Raw genomic sequence first — 15,660 nt, 5'->3', positions numbered from 1 at the left:
TGGCTTCTACAGGTATACAAACATCTAGTGTCATTTTGTGTCAACCATTATAATCAATGTATATCATAATGTATATGACCCAAATGTAGCAGAAGCAACAAAAGCGCATACTTATATCTCCCATTTAAACTTCCCTTAAATGGCTTCTTGTTAAATTCAGAATATAATTTAATATATTTTTTCTCAAGTATAAAGCCCTAAATAACCAAGCTCCATCATGTATTGATTGTTCCTTATGTTCCAAACAGAGCACTTTGCTCCCAATCTCCAGGTTTAGTGGTTCCCAGAATTTCTGAAAGTAGAATGGGAGGCTGATCTTTTAGTTATCAGGCTCCTCTCCTGTGGAACAAACTTTATTTTCTATCTGCTTTTTCTTGTCATAGTAGCTTCATCTGGCCTGGTTTAGCTGTGACACCATCCTGGAGAGAAGATATCAACTTCAATTATAAATGAAATAGTTGGGCCTGTTTTTCAGTGCTTAGTCCTGTTTCCCAGTCACTCCAAGTTTCTATCCAATCATCTGGGTTTTCCAAGATACAAAAATACGTTTAACCATTCTATTTGTTCGTTTGCATTTACAAGACGGCTGTGAATGTTGTGAATTGGCACTTTATAAATAAATTGAGTTGAATTGTTGGATTTTATTAGAGAATGTTCTTTTTTTTTTTTACTTGGAGTGACAGATCAGCGCTGCTTGATGTTAACAGATATTCTCCTTTAAGTATTAAGCAAAGAATGTTTGAAATTATAGCAGTAAAAGGTGGTTCTAGAAAATATTGACCATGGGGTGTTAAACACAAAAATCAGATTAAAAACGAAATATGGGATAACTTTAAAGAGCTACTTTTGGGGAAAAAAAAAAAAAAAAAAAAACAGTACTGTATGCATGATCTACAAGGGTTTCAGATTAAGACTAGGAAGGTTTCTGGTAAAATAAGATGGGAAAAAACAACTACAGATCAAGAAACCAAGTGAAGAAAGACCCAAAGTAAATTGCATAATACATATGCTGTTTGTTTAAAGGTTAAGTCTCTGATCAGTGGCAGACATAGCTTCCCCTTTTAGCAAGTTTCTGTTTCTCTGCTTTTTTTGTAATGCATTGGTAAGGCAAAGGTGTTGAGTACTTAAAAAAAAAAAAAACTTTTCCTGTGATAATGCACAGGAACTGATGCAACAACTTAAATCCACAGAGACTTCAAATAAGAGAAATAAGACACTTATTGATGAAGCAAAAACAAAACAAAAGTGTAGATGTGTTTTTAAAATTGAAATAGAGAATAACATAATGAAAATCTTTATCAATACAACCTAAACTTCTTTGTTTAACAACCTAATTAATTTAATTTCCCGCAATAGTAGTTTGAGATATGGGCCAAATAAGATAAATAGCCTATCCATCTGTATATTAAGGTTTTCCAGTACTCTTTTGCAAATGCATGGATAGTTGGTGTTCACTGCCTTGTGTGGGAAGGACATGCTCACTAAGGTCACCATTCATGCAAGAACTAACATTAATCGTAAGAGTGTAATAAAGTCTTAATTGTAATATAAAATAATATGATATGATATAATATCACATATCATATAATATAAAGATGTCACGTCCAAACATGTAAAAAAAAAAGTGATCTGACATTAAAATACAAAATTACACTACAATCACAAATGTGTTATGGGGTGAAATGTTGTTATTGATTTGTAAAATATGTTATTAGGAATAACTTTAAGACAACTTTGGCCTATGTAGGAATGAACATGTATGGTTAGTTATGGGCAGAGAACACTTTCAGATCTGACTCATTACTTTATAACATGACAGACAGATACTGATACAATGTATAAGAAGACAACCAGAAATGTTGCAATTGTGATTACCAATTGCAACTAGAAAATTCCCCAATAAAATTTTGGAGGTGGCTACCAACATTTGGACTGGCACCAAAGCCTTGATGTGGTTAGTTGGGTTTGCCTTATATTGGCATATATCACCATACCAGGTGGCGAATTTCTTGTTCATGGTTGATGGTGACTGGCATCACTATACCACTCTATACCGAGTGGCGACTTGCATCACCTCACCTACTGGGGACTGGCTTCACTACAGCTGTTGGTGACTGATGTCGCAACAGCTAGTGGCAGTTGGCATCGTCACACCTCCTGGTGACTGGTGTCACCGAACCTAGTCGCGGCTGGGGTAATGATAAAGATCCCTATTGTGCAATAAATTGCTAAGTATATTATATAGACTTTTATTTAGTAGAGGACCTGGTTGGGGTCTTATTTTGAATATCTGGCAGGGCTGTGTCTTTAGCACACAGTCAGTCAGTCTATGGAGAGACATGGAATCCATTTACAATTGTTGAATATCTGTTGTTCCTTCTTATTAGATTAGTCTACGCTTTATTACAGAGGAAATGGATTAGCTTTATTTAGAAAGGTGCATTCAGTAGTTTTGTAAAAAAGGCTTTGGTAGTGTAATTTTAAGAAATTGGTTGAGTTTGGATCAAAACAATGAGCCATTTCCTGCAAATAATTAGTGTGTAGAATGAGAAGGCTTTTATTTTGTAGAGTCCCTGGTGTCTTATTTTTAAAGTCTAGCAGGGTTGTGTGTTAAGGAAAAGGTCATGCCCAGCAATGATATAGAATCAATTTCCAAATCTTAAATCATGCTTTTTCCCTGTTATTATATTAATAGATGATTTATTACAGTGGCAATGGGAGGCTTTAATTTTGAAAAATGCAGGTGGGTGCATTTTTATAGAATCCAAATCTTAAAAACTGGTTGTGTTTGGGTCATAATGTTGAGCCATATGCCGCAATGAATTAGTGTGTATAAGGAAGAGTACCTGTAGTCTTATTTTGAAAGTCTATCATGGATATATGTCAAAGGAAGGTTCATGCCCAGCAGTGATATAGAATCCATTTCCAAATGTTAAATCATTGGTTTTCCCTGTTATTAGGTGAATAGATGCTTTATTAGAGTATAAATTTGAGACTTTTATTATGAAATTTGCAGTGAGGTGTGTTTTCAGAATGTCACTAGAGTCTAATGTAAACAATGTAATGGAGTTTGGGTCATAATGTTGAGCCATTTGAATCAGTTCATATATGTGTATAATTTAGCAGCTTTTATTTTGTAGAGTTCCTGAACTCTTACTTTGAAAGTCTAGCAGGGTTGCGTGTTAAGTAAAGGGTCACACCCTACTGTAGTATTGAATAAATTTCCACATGTTAAATCAGTATTTTTCCCTGCTATTAGATCAAAAGATGTTTTATTACAGTATAAATAGGGGTGTTCTGTTTTGAAATTTGCGAGGGGGTGTATTTTGAAAGGCACCTAGAGTCTAAAATAGTGATTGAGTTTGTCTAATAAAAGTGATTGAGTATCATTTTGAGCCAAATGCTGCAATTAATATATGTGCATAACGTAGAGTCCCTGGTGTCTTGCTTTGAAAGTCTATCAGGGTTGTGTGTTAAGGAAAGGGTCAGACCCAGCAATGTTAAATAATGAAGTTCCAATTCTTAAATCAGTCTTTTTCCCTGTTATTAGGTCAATAAATGCTTTATTACAGTGGCAATGGGAGGCTTTTATTTTGAAATGTGCTGTGGGGTGTGTTTTGAAAAGCCCCCTAGAGTCTAGTTTCTAAAATGGTTGAGTTTGGGTCATAATGTTGAACTATATGCTGCAATAAATAAATGAGTAGAATGTAGAGGCTTTTATTTTGTTAAGTGCCTGGAGTCTTATTTTGTCTATCAGGGATGTGTGTCAAGGGAAGGGTCATGCAGAGCAATTATATAGAATCCTTTTCCAACAGTTAAATCACTGTTCACCCTTCATTAGATGAATATATGCCTTATTAAAGTGGCAATGGAGGTCTCTTTGAAGCTCTGTCGATGATTAAAGCACAGTGACAGATACATATGCGCAGCACTTTCAAATCTTAACTCTCAGGCTTTTTTAAATGGGGAAAAGGCTCCGAACAAATTAGTCCCTAAGGAATTTCTAGTGAATAGCTGTAGCTCATTCAAAACCATAATGGTAAGAAGAAATAAAAACGTGTGTCGCACCTGCTTGTCTCCTTAGATTACATGCAAATCCATGTTAACGCTCATCTATTAGATGCCGAAAAAGCCCTCTGAATAAATGAGTGCTTAGCGAAAACCATATAAGTTATTTAAAAAGATACTGTGAGTGTCAGACATCCCTCTACTTCGATCGTGCTGACTTTGGTGCATGTATGTCATTCAGAAAAATATTTATGACGATGTAAAAACACTTAGTCACATTTGTTTTTCTTCCCTACTCTTGTTGAAAAACAATGAGAAAATGGTCAAAAAATCAAGGATTTTTTTTGGTTGGTCTGGTGGGGTTTTGAGGAAAAGTCTAAATCCTACAGTAATTCCAAAGACATTGTGTGAAAGCAGAGGCTTCAGTCTGGAAACTGACCAAAAATGGTGACTCTAGAGCAAATATGTGGCCGTGACAGCGATTTCAAAACTTTAGATGCTTTTTAAAGAAACTCTCTCACTCAGTTGTGTCACTCTGAGTTGCTGGATTTTGTTCAAACTTTGTGGTGCTTGAAAGCTGATTTGAGAAAACCCACAGCAGCTATCAACATACCATTTTCAGTTTTTGACAGAAGAAGGATTTATCTACAAACGCAGCTTCAAATTGTGTTTCTAAGTGAACATATGACCACACAGCAACTGCTCAAAAACAGTGGATTTTTATGTCTTCTTATAAAGTAATAGAACCCATCTTGAGACCGAGCCGGACGTCTTGATACCTACATTGTGTGGGTGCATCCTATGGTTCGGGCCACATTACTGTTGGTGTAAGAATAAATAAATAGATAAATACACAAATAGTCAGTTTCTTGGCAACAATAATAATAGGTGCCATTGCTTGCAAAAGTTTTAAATGATCTATGATGTTAAGAAGAAAAAAAGAAAGAAAGAAAAAGACTAAATGGAAAAAAGCAGGACTAAAGAATCAATTTTCTAGACTAGATTCTAAAGTTACCCCAAACCATTGCTGGAGTCACTACGTTTACGCCGCAGGCCTTAATGCTGAATTCCGATTTTTTTTGGGGGGGAAATACGATTTTTTTGCGTTGCTGTTCACATTTCCAAATATATGCTACTTGTATGTAACTCCTGTGTGAACTGCAGTCATCCCACATGCGCAGTAGAGGACGCAATGACATCACAGGCCAGCGTGCTCTGTGTTTACGGAAGTCAAGGGTGGTAGTGACCTTTGTCGGGTATTAATGGCGTTCAGGTCGGATGAATGCGACCTGGCCGTTCAGACACAGGTCGCATTTGAAAAGATTTGTATCGGATTCAGAACCACATAGCCAAGAGGCCTGGGTCACATTAGAAAAAATCGGATCTGCGTTGTTTGAACAGCCATAAAAAGATCAGATACAGGTCGCATAAGGGCCAAATAATCGGATTTGGGTGACTTCAGACTGCAGTGTGAACGGAGCCTTAGTATTATCCACTGCATCACTTGCATTTCAAATCCTTCAGAAATAGACGTGTTAAAATCCAGAGTGTCAGATTTCTTGGCTTCCTCTGCCTTACAGTAGACAAGCTATGAATAGCACCTCAGTCTTACAGGAATTCCCAGTCTGGCAGCACATATGGCATACTCTCTGGAACGAAACATAGTTGTGGATAACCACTAAAGCATGGGCTACATTATTTCTAATACTGAAGTACAGGCTGTCAAGAGCACAAGTCAGAACCAGTTATAGTATTTTTTCTCCAGGCTTCAGCTATAAAGAGTTAGCAGCTACTATGTTCACACACTGTATAAGGTACACCTGTTCCACCAGTTGTTATGACAATTGGTGAATCAGTCAACCACATGGGAGCAGTCAGAGCAGTAAAGCAACTAGACATATGAAAGACAAGTTTCGTAAGTTTAGACTGAGCATTTGCATGAGTAGAGAAGGTATTTCAGTGATCGTAGCATGGTAGACAGCCTGATCTGATGACCTCAGACACTTTTAATCTAAGGTTGTTTTTTTTCAGATATAGTAATCTCAGGTATACAGAAAATGGTTGCAAAGACAGAACGTATCCAGTCAGTTGCAGTTGTGTGAATGAAATTGATGTCAGAGGTTAAAGCGGATGGGCCACAGCAGTAAAAAAAAAAAAAGCAGGTGTTCCTCCTGTCCTAAGCTAAGCACAGTTATCTAAGGCCACAGTTCACATAGTGTTACAAATTGGGAAATCATTACATGGACATAATTCGGCATAAAACCTGACAGCAAGGAACCATCCTGCCTCATATCAACAGTTAAAGCTTGTTTTCGTTGTGAGACACCTCCCACCTATAGTCCATCTGATCATTATTTAAACTCCAAAGAGAGCCTGAGAAATATTTGGGACTATTTCTATCCCTTCATGAGCACAGCATGTTTATCTTCTGATGATTAATTCTAGTAAGATAACACAACATGTCCCAAAATCTTAAAGGAACCTTTTTTATGCTTGAGTTCAGTGTCGTCAAACAGCCTCCACCGTCACCAGATTTTAACAGATTTATACCATTAAGTTCAGCTGCAGCAATCATTTGATGTTAATAAAAACTAAAATACCTAAAGAAAGTATCATAAATAATTACATTTTTCAATTCTTAATGTAACACAGAGACTAACCTAACACCAGCAAGGTGTGCTAAACAACATAACCAGCGGTAGTAAATTAACATCGTTTCTGAAACATAGAATAAAGCAGAATAAATAGAAAATTATAAGATTAATACATTAATACATCTATATGCAAAACAGATTGCAACAGTGTTAAAGTTTATTCAGACGGACTTGTGCATCTGGCAAAGTATCCCAGTTTTTATTATGGTTGTTCCAGCCACACCAGGTGTCTCCAAGATGACATTTTCCCAGGATGACACAAACTTGCAGACTCAATATTTAGCCCTGACACAATACTGGCCTGTGAGTGCGTACAAGCTTTGAGCCTGTGGGAAATCAGTTGACTGTTTATAATAAACACAGATTCAAAGAACTGCACAAGGTTTAACCTGTGCTGAGAAAAAAACTAAATGTTAGGAAACCTTTCAGTTTGCGAAAACAGATTATAACCATCTCCTTAAACAAATCCAGAATATACCTACTCTAATAAGACATACATAACAACACGTTTTCAATACAGATTTATTTTTACCGTGACTTCATTAAGTACACTAGGATTAAGGTTAATGTAAATATATTTATATATAAAATATATTTATATTTATATATATATATATGTAATGCGAATAAAAAAACTAATGATTTTTGAATTATGATCACTCAATCTATATTTTAAAGATAACTACCTTAAAGCGGGAATTAAACAACTTTCATTAAGCTCCCATTTTAAATTACCATTTTGTTAGTTAAATACAATTTCTAATCATTAGTTTCTTTGTTTTTAAGTGGGAAACCATCATAATAAACAAAAAAAGTGGAAATTATTCTGCATAATTTTCACACGGAGCTCATGACATGTCCTCCTCCATGTCCAGTTTGAAGAAAACACGAGCATAAATGTAAATCTGCAGGCAAATGACCACCTGAAGCTGCTTTGACTTCGTTATATGAAGGAATGAGAAAGAACCAGACGAACCTGTTCATACTTCTAGTCACACCAATGGTCTGCCAATAAACTGTAATGAAACAGGAAATGTTTCTATGAAAGATCTGAGTTGCAGATACTTTTTGGAAATCTTCACGATGTTCTCTGAACTAGACACGTCTTAGCCCTTTTATAATCTAAATGGAACAGTGTCAAAGCTTCACTAATTATGTCATCATTAGGTGATTTCTGTTCCATTTCCACCTCTAAGCAAATTAAAACTGAAATAAACTGTCAGACTATAGATTACAGATAAAAAGAACTTGCTGAGAATTACCAGTAGGCCAACCTAGTTTGCCTTTTAGATGTGTGCTAAGCAGGGTTTAATGCCATGATGAAATGTAAACAGCTGCTTAACCGAAATCCTCAAACTGAGCTGTAGTTAAAGTAAACATTCGGGACCAACGTTTCATTTTTTCCACAAACGGGAATTGCTGTAATAGTCAGTAAAAAAATCAGTTTTGCTGTACTCCTTTGGGTTTTGTCAAGTTTTATTATGTGGGGAAATACGACCCATCATAAATTAGGTTTGTGAGCTTTTTTGCAGGATCTTTAAATAAAACCGAACATCCCCCACCTACAGCTGCAGGCAACTAAGTGACAGACTGGTCTGGTTTCAGAATTATGAGTGCTACAGAAATAGGCCCCCCAGATGTTTCTCTTCCGCCTTCATGGCAGATGCTTTTGGTTCAAGGAGTAAAGGTGCAACAGGTCACATCACAGATTGAGCAAAGACTATGATTAAAATGCAGCATAAAAAATATATATTTAGAGCAATTCGGAGAACTTTCAGAACGCACATTAAATCAGTTTATAATTAGAAACTAAAAGACAAAGATGTTTAACTATAACTATCACCTTCGGAATGAAAAACATTCAGTCACTGAAGAGAAACCAAGTTCTAGATGCTTGTCAAAGGCATCCTTTGTTTAGTCAACACAGCTGAGGGGTGAGTTTAAAAAACAAATAAAAATAAATTAGTATTTTGCATTTAGTGGCACCACCAGTCCTTTACAGCATAGCAGCAGCTTTAAGGAGAGTTGTAGTGGATGTATGTCATTGTAAATATATATACACATTTAGATTGGGAATACATTCAATGATTTAGCTTCTCCCCACACCAGGAAAAATACTGAACACATTAGTGCTTTATGCACAAGCTGCAAAGTTTAGGACAATCAGAGGAGACATCTGATACAATCACAACTACATTGTAAGGTCAAGTCTGTCAATGATTGTTCCTGCAGTTTAATTCAGTGACCTGCTTCACTGATTGTCCGGTTACAGGGCTCTTTCATCTAGCACGCGTCTCCCATTACAGGAAATGCGATTCTTAGCAACATTACCCCATTTATCAGCTAGTCCTCAGTCTATTACACAAGCTTTAAGGTGAAGAACCAACCAATTAAATCTAAGATCCTTCTTGTTACGCTCCAAGAATAAACCTAAACATAATCTCTACAACGAATCATATTAAGAAGCAGCACAGCACACTGTGATATGGTATAGACAGATCTTTATTAGAAAACAAAAAGCAATGCATTATACAAGCCAACAGCAAGCACAAAGTCAGGAAACTACAGTTAAGAAATCAAGATTAATCTATCATTAAATAGTCAAAAATCAGCAACCCAGTAATGGAAAAGAAAAGAAAAAACTATTTACAACAAAAATTCATGTTGACCAACATTTTAAACATGATTAGGCCCCTTTCTGGACTTGAAGCGGTCAAGAGGAAGATGAAACTGGGGTTATAACAGGTTAAAAAAAAAATAAAGGAGTCTGCAACATCAAGATAGAAGAAAATTACAAATTAATTTCTATCATTCTTGGGTCTGGATTTAAATGGAGGCTAAGCATGTGTGGAAATGTTATGGTGTTAGTTAAAATCTACAGCTCTACTTTAATTCCTGTTTTGCATGCCTAGTCTACAAAGAAAAACACACCACCTGCCTGTTTGCACAGGTGGTGCTTTAAGGTCAGGATTCAAACAGGGGACTGAGAGACACGCATGTACAGATGCTTCACCTAACTACCTCCCAGCCCCCTGCTGATAACTAATATCAGCAACTTCCATACTCTTCTCTAAGCTCTCAAACATTCCCTGTTCAGGGATCAGACACCTTCACACACGCCTTCGAGTTCCTAAAATGAATGCCTGATACTAAAAATGGTTTACTTTGCTTATAGCCTGTGAACACAACAGCAGAAACTAACCACAACTCTTCACCAAGCAGACTTTCTGTCATCTAAGCCACTGAGGCGGTCTTCCCACGGTGGTGTTTACGAACTTCTTCCATCAAGTCCTTGAGATACTGGATCTCTCGGCTGATGGACTCCGCTTTCTCCCTCAGCTCGTTGTTTCTCTTCTCCAGCTCTTCTCGTTCCGAGTTCAGGTACTCCTGTTCTACCCTCTTCTTCTGCCGATAACGAGTGGCGGCCGTCTTGTTCTGCTCCATCTTTTTCAATTTCTTTTCAACCACCTTGGGTGCACCAGACACAGATTTGACTTTGGGGGTCTTGGGAGAGGCAGACTCTGGTTTGCAGTAGGGTTTGGTTCTGGAGGATCCAGCGCTGGGGGAACTGGGAAGAGAGGGATGACGGCTGGGCGACCCTACGGCTGACTCGATTCCAGAGTCGCTTTCGGAGTCGCTTGAGTGAGAAGTGCTAATAGACAGATCAGGGAGAGAAATGACTGGGGGCTCATCTTTGTTCGAAAGAACAACTACAAAGTGAGCAGTGGTGGGAAGAGAGACCAGAATGGGACTGGCGGTCTGAAGGACTTCACTGGAATCTGAGATCACGGTAGTGGCAATGGATGGGGATATCTTCCCAACATCCAGAACATCGACTTCACTCCCCAGCTCCAAGGTGTAGGCTGGAGAGGGGGGAGATAAGGGGTGAGGGGATGAAGGCTCAGGCTTCAAATCCACATCTGGATCAGGAGCCACCTCTTTCCCCACCTGAACATCCACAAGAGGGGTTTCCAGGGGGTGGGAGGGGATGTCTGATTCTAGGCTGCTATGCTGAGATGAGATGGTTGGATTTAAGGAATCTAGATCCATATGAGGATCAAGGGAGGCCAAGAGATCTTCAGGAGAGCCGGTGGACTCCTCAGACGAGCAAGAGCCAATGAGGGATTCCAGGTCAAAATCACTCAGGTCGATCTTTTCCGACATCCAGTCCATACTGCCCAAATCATCTATTAACAAAAGAAAGGTCATCAAAAACCCTTTTAAAACAACAAATAAGCATCTCAAACATTTTTATAGCCATTTACCTTTACCATCGCCTGCTCCGTGCCCACTGAGCAGATCACTGTCACCCAGCAGGGAGAGGGGCAGCAGGTCCAATTCTGCCTTGGCTTCCGGGTAGAAGGAGGAATGAGTGAGAGGAGGGGACGGCGGTGGGGAGGTGGAGGAGAATGGAGAAAACGGCATGGTCTGATAAGGAGATGTAGAGGATCCAAAGGACGAGGAGAAAGAGAGGGAGGGCGAAGCAGGCGCCTTCACCTCAAAAGAGGAGGAAGGAGATAAAGCTTCTTCTTCATCTTGGTCCAGAAGGGGCCCCATGGGGTCAGCCATCAAAAACAAGGACCCTGTTAATAAGCAGTTATGGTGTTACATGACTTAAATGATAAAAAAGTACATTTCCATTAAAACGTGTCAAAAATAGTTGTGAATGTAAGCCAATAGGGCCTGTATGTATGCAGTGTAGGCGACAAAATGTCAGGAACACCTGTCACACAAACCTGAGTACAGGGTCTCCATGTCCTCCAAGGCTAGCTGGGAGAGTGTCATGGCGGCTGCTGGTCAGTGGTAATGACAAAAGAGTGTAGGAAAACAAACTGGATCCTGATGTCAAGTTGAGGGGTCCGGTACTGCTGTCGAGGGCAGCAAAGCTGAGGGTGGTTGCTGGGAGAGACCTGGATTTTAAGGACAACATCAGGGTTAATAGAGAATTTTGAAATATTTTGATCAAAAACATGTTATTTTTCTCCAGCATGATAGAAAAGAGTTGCATCCAAAAATATTTTCCTTTCCTGCCTAGGAATAACATTGAGCAATCCAAAGTGCATTAACATTCTGTGGTATCAACTTTACAGTTGCCTTGCATAATTAATACAAGACATTTATATTTTGAAGGACCCAGCAGCTCTCAGCATGCACAGTCCTCCTCACAAACGAAAAAAAAAAAATATATATGTAATTATACTGATTATCTAAAAATGTGGGTAATATTATGGACCCAATTCTAAATTAGATTTTCTACTTTTCACTAACTTTTATTCTGTAAAAATAGATCGAGCACCATGTAGGAAACTTTGCAAAAAAAAAACCAAAAAAAAAAAAAATCCATCAAATCAATTTTGTAGCAATTATAACAAAACAATACCAGCCTGAAAAAAAAGCTAATTCTTAATGGGAAGAAGATACACTGTTTGTATTAAAGGCGACAATTAATAAAAAGTTCATAAGAGGCTGAAATATAAATGTGTAAATATTTCCGTACAAGTTTTGAAGCCATATTTCCATTGGAAAAGCAAGTGAAAAATGTCACATATAATCAGTTTATAGAAAAAAACATTTGTTTTAAGGGACAAGTAGAATACAAAATGAGGAGACGAAAGAATTTATAGCCAGAAAATGTTGCCACATGATTTAGAGTGATTCTGGTTTGGCCAGTTTTTGTGCTGAACCAACTCCCCACTTTTACTTCCTTAAATGCAGCTATTCAGCTAAATTTCCGAGTAATTTCCCAGTGAACAGCTTGTCTGTCACTATGCTGAGGGGGTGGAGGCAGCGCCTAGCTTATCTCGGCTAAAGCGTCAATGCCAGTTAAACGGGGAGCACCCCGCCCCGACCGGGGGATAATGCTTCCTTATTTGGTCATGCTCTGGTTGACGGTTCCGCCTTCTCGCATGAGTCATGGCTCGGATGTGGGTGGATGACCGCCATTTTCACAACAGAGCCATCTGTGCAAGGCGGGGGAACCGACGTAAAAAAGACAATCCGCGCCATTTTGGCCACGCCACGTTGACAGTATCTGGTGTATACAAACACAACGGTCTAAACAAATACGATAATATCGCTGCAGCTAGAGTTATTCTAATAAAAATATATATAAGTTTTAGCCATCAGCATCCAAGTTAGTCGATATGGATGACAAGTTAAGAGTGATCACGGTGGCCATCATTGAGTGCCGCCGGCAAGACAGCCTCGGTCGAGACGCTGATATTTAACACTTGGCATTCATTTAATCGATTCGAACCAACCCTTTTTAATCATCATATCTCCAATTATACAGCCTCTTTGTGCTAACAAAACTAAATATTCCAAAGCTTCGGGTATTCTACCGCTCAGTGTGAAATTGTAAATCAAAATACTTACGCCATTTTGCAAGAAATAGCCAGTGCACTTAGCCGCTGCACTGCCGGGTTTTTGCCGCTGCAAATGTTGCTGGCGCACGCCTTTACACTGCCATTGTGGCGCTTTATGGGCTCTTAAGATAGCTCAATCTCTTGCACAGCAATACGGACGAAGAACAGACAAATATGGCCACACCGGGTTTTATAAAGTCGAAGCACTGCCCCTCCCTTGTATTCTTCCGCGGTTGAGTCTTATGGGTACGATCGTTTCAATGAAAGGGGTAGCGCGAGTGAGCGGAGTTTTTTCTGTGTAGTTGCAAATAGACTGGTAGCTCCGCTCACGCGGACAGTAATTGATTTAACAAACGCTAACTTCCTACCGTCACAGATAAACCTTGGCTCGAATTCGGCTGCGTCTTCCAAGGACGTGTTTCACCGCCGTACGATCTTTCTCTTAGCAACCGTGTCAGTTGACACACAAAGCAGGAAAAGAATACATCCCGAACTTTTCAAAACTGTTTATTTTCTTTTTTATGTAAAGTGAACAAATACTACAATCATGAGACCACAGAGTGCAACAAAGGTGACAACCACCTGGAGCATGAACAAATAAAAGCCAATATAATGATAAAAAAGGGGATCAACATATAAGTCTAAACAATGTATGTATTAAAAATATATCTGCAAAATCTCTTATATTCAACAACGAAAAAATTTTAGTTAAGCAAATTTTGCAAGAGAATTAAAAAATCAAAATCCTATCAGTCTCCACACTGCAGATATATTAGAATCTGTTCTTAAATTAAAGCCAAACCCATTTACACAGTAGTAGATAAAAACATTTCCATAAAAAAAAATCATTAACTGCCACATATGTGACTCAATGACCATTTATAAAACTATTTTCATTAATTTCAGATGGAACCATTCACATATTTGTATTATATTAAGCTGCACTTCCAATATTCACCACTGTTCGGCGCCAATTGCCTTTTTCCTCTGAGCATGGAGCCACTGCCCTGCTTGGATTTGCAATGAATCCTGGAATATCCAAAGCTACATAGGATACACTGGACCCATCCTTCAAATCGGGCATAAATTAAGGATGCATTTGTCGGCTGCTTAATGATGGCTGAGTTTGAATTCAGGGGCTGTGTCCTCCGAAGGCCAGATTCGTGAAAAAAAAAAAAAAAAACTATATACAAAAATTACACATAAGCATTAACGATTAAATATATCTATTTATATTATGTTTCTCCATGGCCTCTCGTATGGCTCCGAAGCGATTCTGGTCCGCCATCCGGTGTCTCAGGAGGGGGAAGCGGTGCAGCACCAACACTGTTTATAGTGGGGATGGGGTGCTGCTGACCTCGACTCGGGACATTGTGGGTCGGTGGGCGGAATACTTCGAAGACCTCCTCAATCCCACCAACATGCCTTCCATTGAGGAAGCTGGGCCTGGGGACTCTGGAGTGGGCTCTCCAACCTCTGTGGGCAAGGTTGCCGAGGTGGTTAAAAAGCTCCTCGGTGGCAGGGCCCCCGGGGTGGATGAGATCCGCCCGGAGATCCTCAAGGTCCTGGATGTTGTAGGGTTGTGTTGGCTGACGCGACTCTGCTGCATTGCATGGACATCGGGGGCAGTTCTGCTGGATTGGCAGACTGGGGTGGTGGTCCCCCTATTCAAAAAGGGGTGTGCTCCAATTACAGGGGAGTCACACTAAGCCTTCCCAGCAAGGTCTATTCAGGGGTGCTGGAGAGAAGGGTCCGTCGGATAGACGAACCTCGGATTCAGGAAGAGCAGTGTGGTGTTCGTCCTGGTTGTGGAACGCTGGACCAGCTCTACACCCTCAGCAGGGTCCTGGAGGGTGCATGGGAGTTCGCCCAACCAGTCTACATGTGCTTTGTGGCCTTGGAGAAGGCATTTGACCGTGTCTCTCGGGGAGCCCTGTGGGGCGTTCCTCGAGAGTACAAGGTACCGGGCCCTTTGATACGGGCTGTCAGGTCCCTGTATGACCGGTTTCAGAGTCGTTTCCGCATTGCTTGGGGTTCCTCCTGAGGGGCCAGAAGAAGTGGCTGGGGAGAGGGAAGTCTGGGCCTCCCTTCTTAAGCTGCTGCCCCCGCGACAGAGTTACTGTAGCTAATTAGAAGACAGGACTTATGTAGTAATATTTTGAAAAGCTGACAGCATGCCAGCATTCATGTTCTCTAGCTGAAAATAAGTCAAAAATGCTGAAACATTAGCTTTTTTTTTTTTTTTTGGATTATGTCTTTGTATGTGTGTTTGTTTTTTGGGTTGTGTTTGAGTGTATCTGAGACAATTCGCTTGAATCATTAGAACTTATTGGCACTATCTGTTTCATTCAGTTTCCTGTGTTACAGCCATTTTCTTGTGATGTTTCTTATACAGGAGTAGAAGCATTATAAGTGAATTATCTTCAATAATCTACCTGAAAAGGTAAAACACATTTAATTGTCATTCGTTATTTTTTTTTTATATAGATACATGTCTTGCATTTGGAGAGCTAGTTTTTATTTTCTAGGTTCTTTTTTGTAGTTTTCTGTCTCATTTTGGAAGTCTGGCTCTCATGTTTCCTTCCTATTATGTTTGTTCTTGCTCTTGTTGATTTTTATCCCAGTCTTATGTT

The 15,660-nt window shown here is 39.2% G+C and overlaps 1 protein-coding gene across 1 annotated transcript; it reads right to left on the bottom strand.

Moving 5' to 3' along the window:
* Nucleotides 1–9,148: 9,148 nt before the first annotated feature.
* atf4a (activating transcription factor 4a) lies at nucleotides 9,149–13,206 on the bottom strand. The gene is made up of 4 exons (XM_038304806.1): nucleotides 13,038–13,206; nucleotides 11,399–11,572; nucleotides 10,928–11,245; nucleotides 9,149–10,849 (listed from the first exon to the last, which is right to left on the bottom strand). Exons 2-4 carry the CDS (start codon nucleotides 11,445–11,447, stop codon nucleotides 9,897–9,899), a joined length of 1,320 nt encoding a protein of 439 aa, XP_038160734.1. The 5' UTR covers nucleotides 11,448–11,572; nucleotides 13,038–13,206; the 3' UTR covers nucleotides 9,149–9,896.
* Nucleotides 13,207–15,660: the final 2,454 nt, after the last annotated feature.

This window comes from Cyprinodon tularosa, unplaced genomic scaffold (genome assembly GCF_016077235.1).
Source record: "Cyprinodon tularosa strain WSP-4 unplaced genomic scaffold, ASM1607723v1 ctg542, whole genome shotgun sequence".
In the NCBI taxonomy this organism is placed as follows: domain Eukaryota; kingdom Metazoa; phylum Chordata; class Actinopteri; order Cyprinodontiformes; family Cyprinodontidae; genus Cyprinodon; species Cyprinodon tularosa.
This window is presented reverse-complemented; position numbering and strand designations above follow the sequence as displayed.

What these genes read in the sequence shown, in the direction of transcription:
- atf4a (XM_038304806.1), bottom strand. Translation starts at nt 11,447, where the DNA reads ATGACACTCTCCCAGCTAGCCTTGGAGGACATGGAGACCCTGTACTCA. An exon ending in CATGGAGACCCTGTACTCAG is followed by an intron (nt 11,246 to 11,398) that starts GTTTGTGTGACA and finishes GCTTATTAACAG; the next exon opens with GGTCCTTGTTTTTGATGGCT. An exon ending in CGGAGCAGGCGATGGTAAAG is followed by an intron (nt 10,850 to 10,927) that starts GTAAATGGCTAT and finishes TTTTGTTAATAG; the next exon opens with ATGATTTGGGCAGTATGGAC.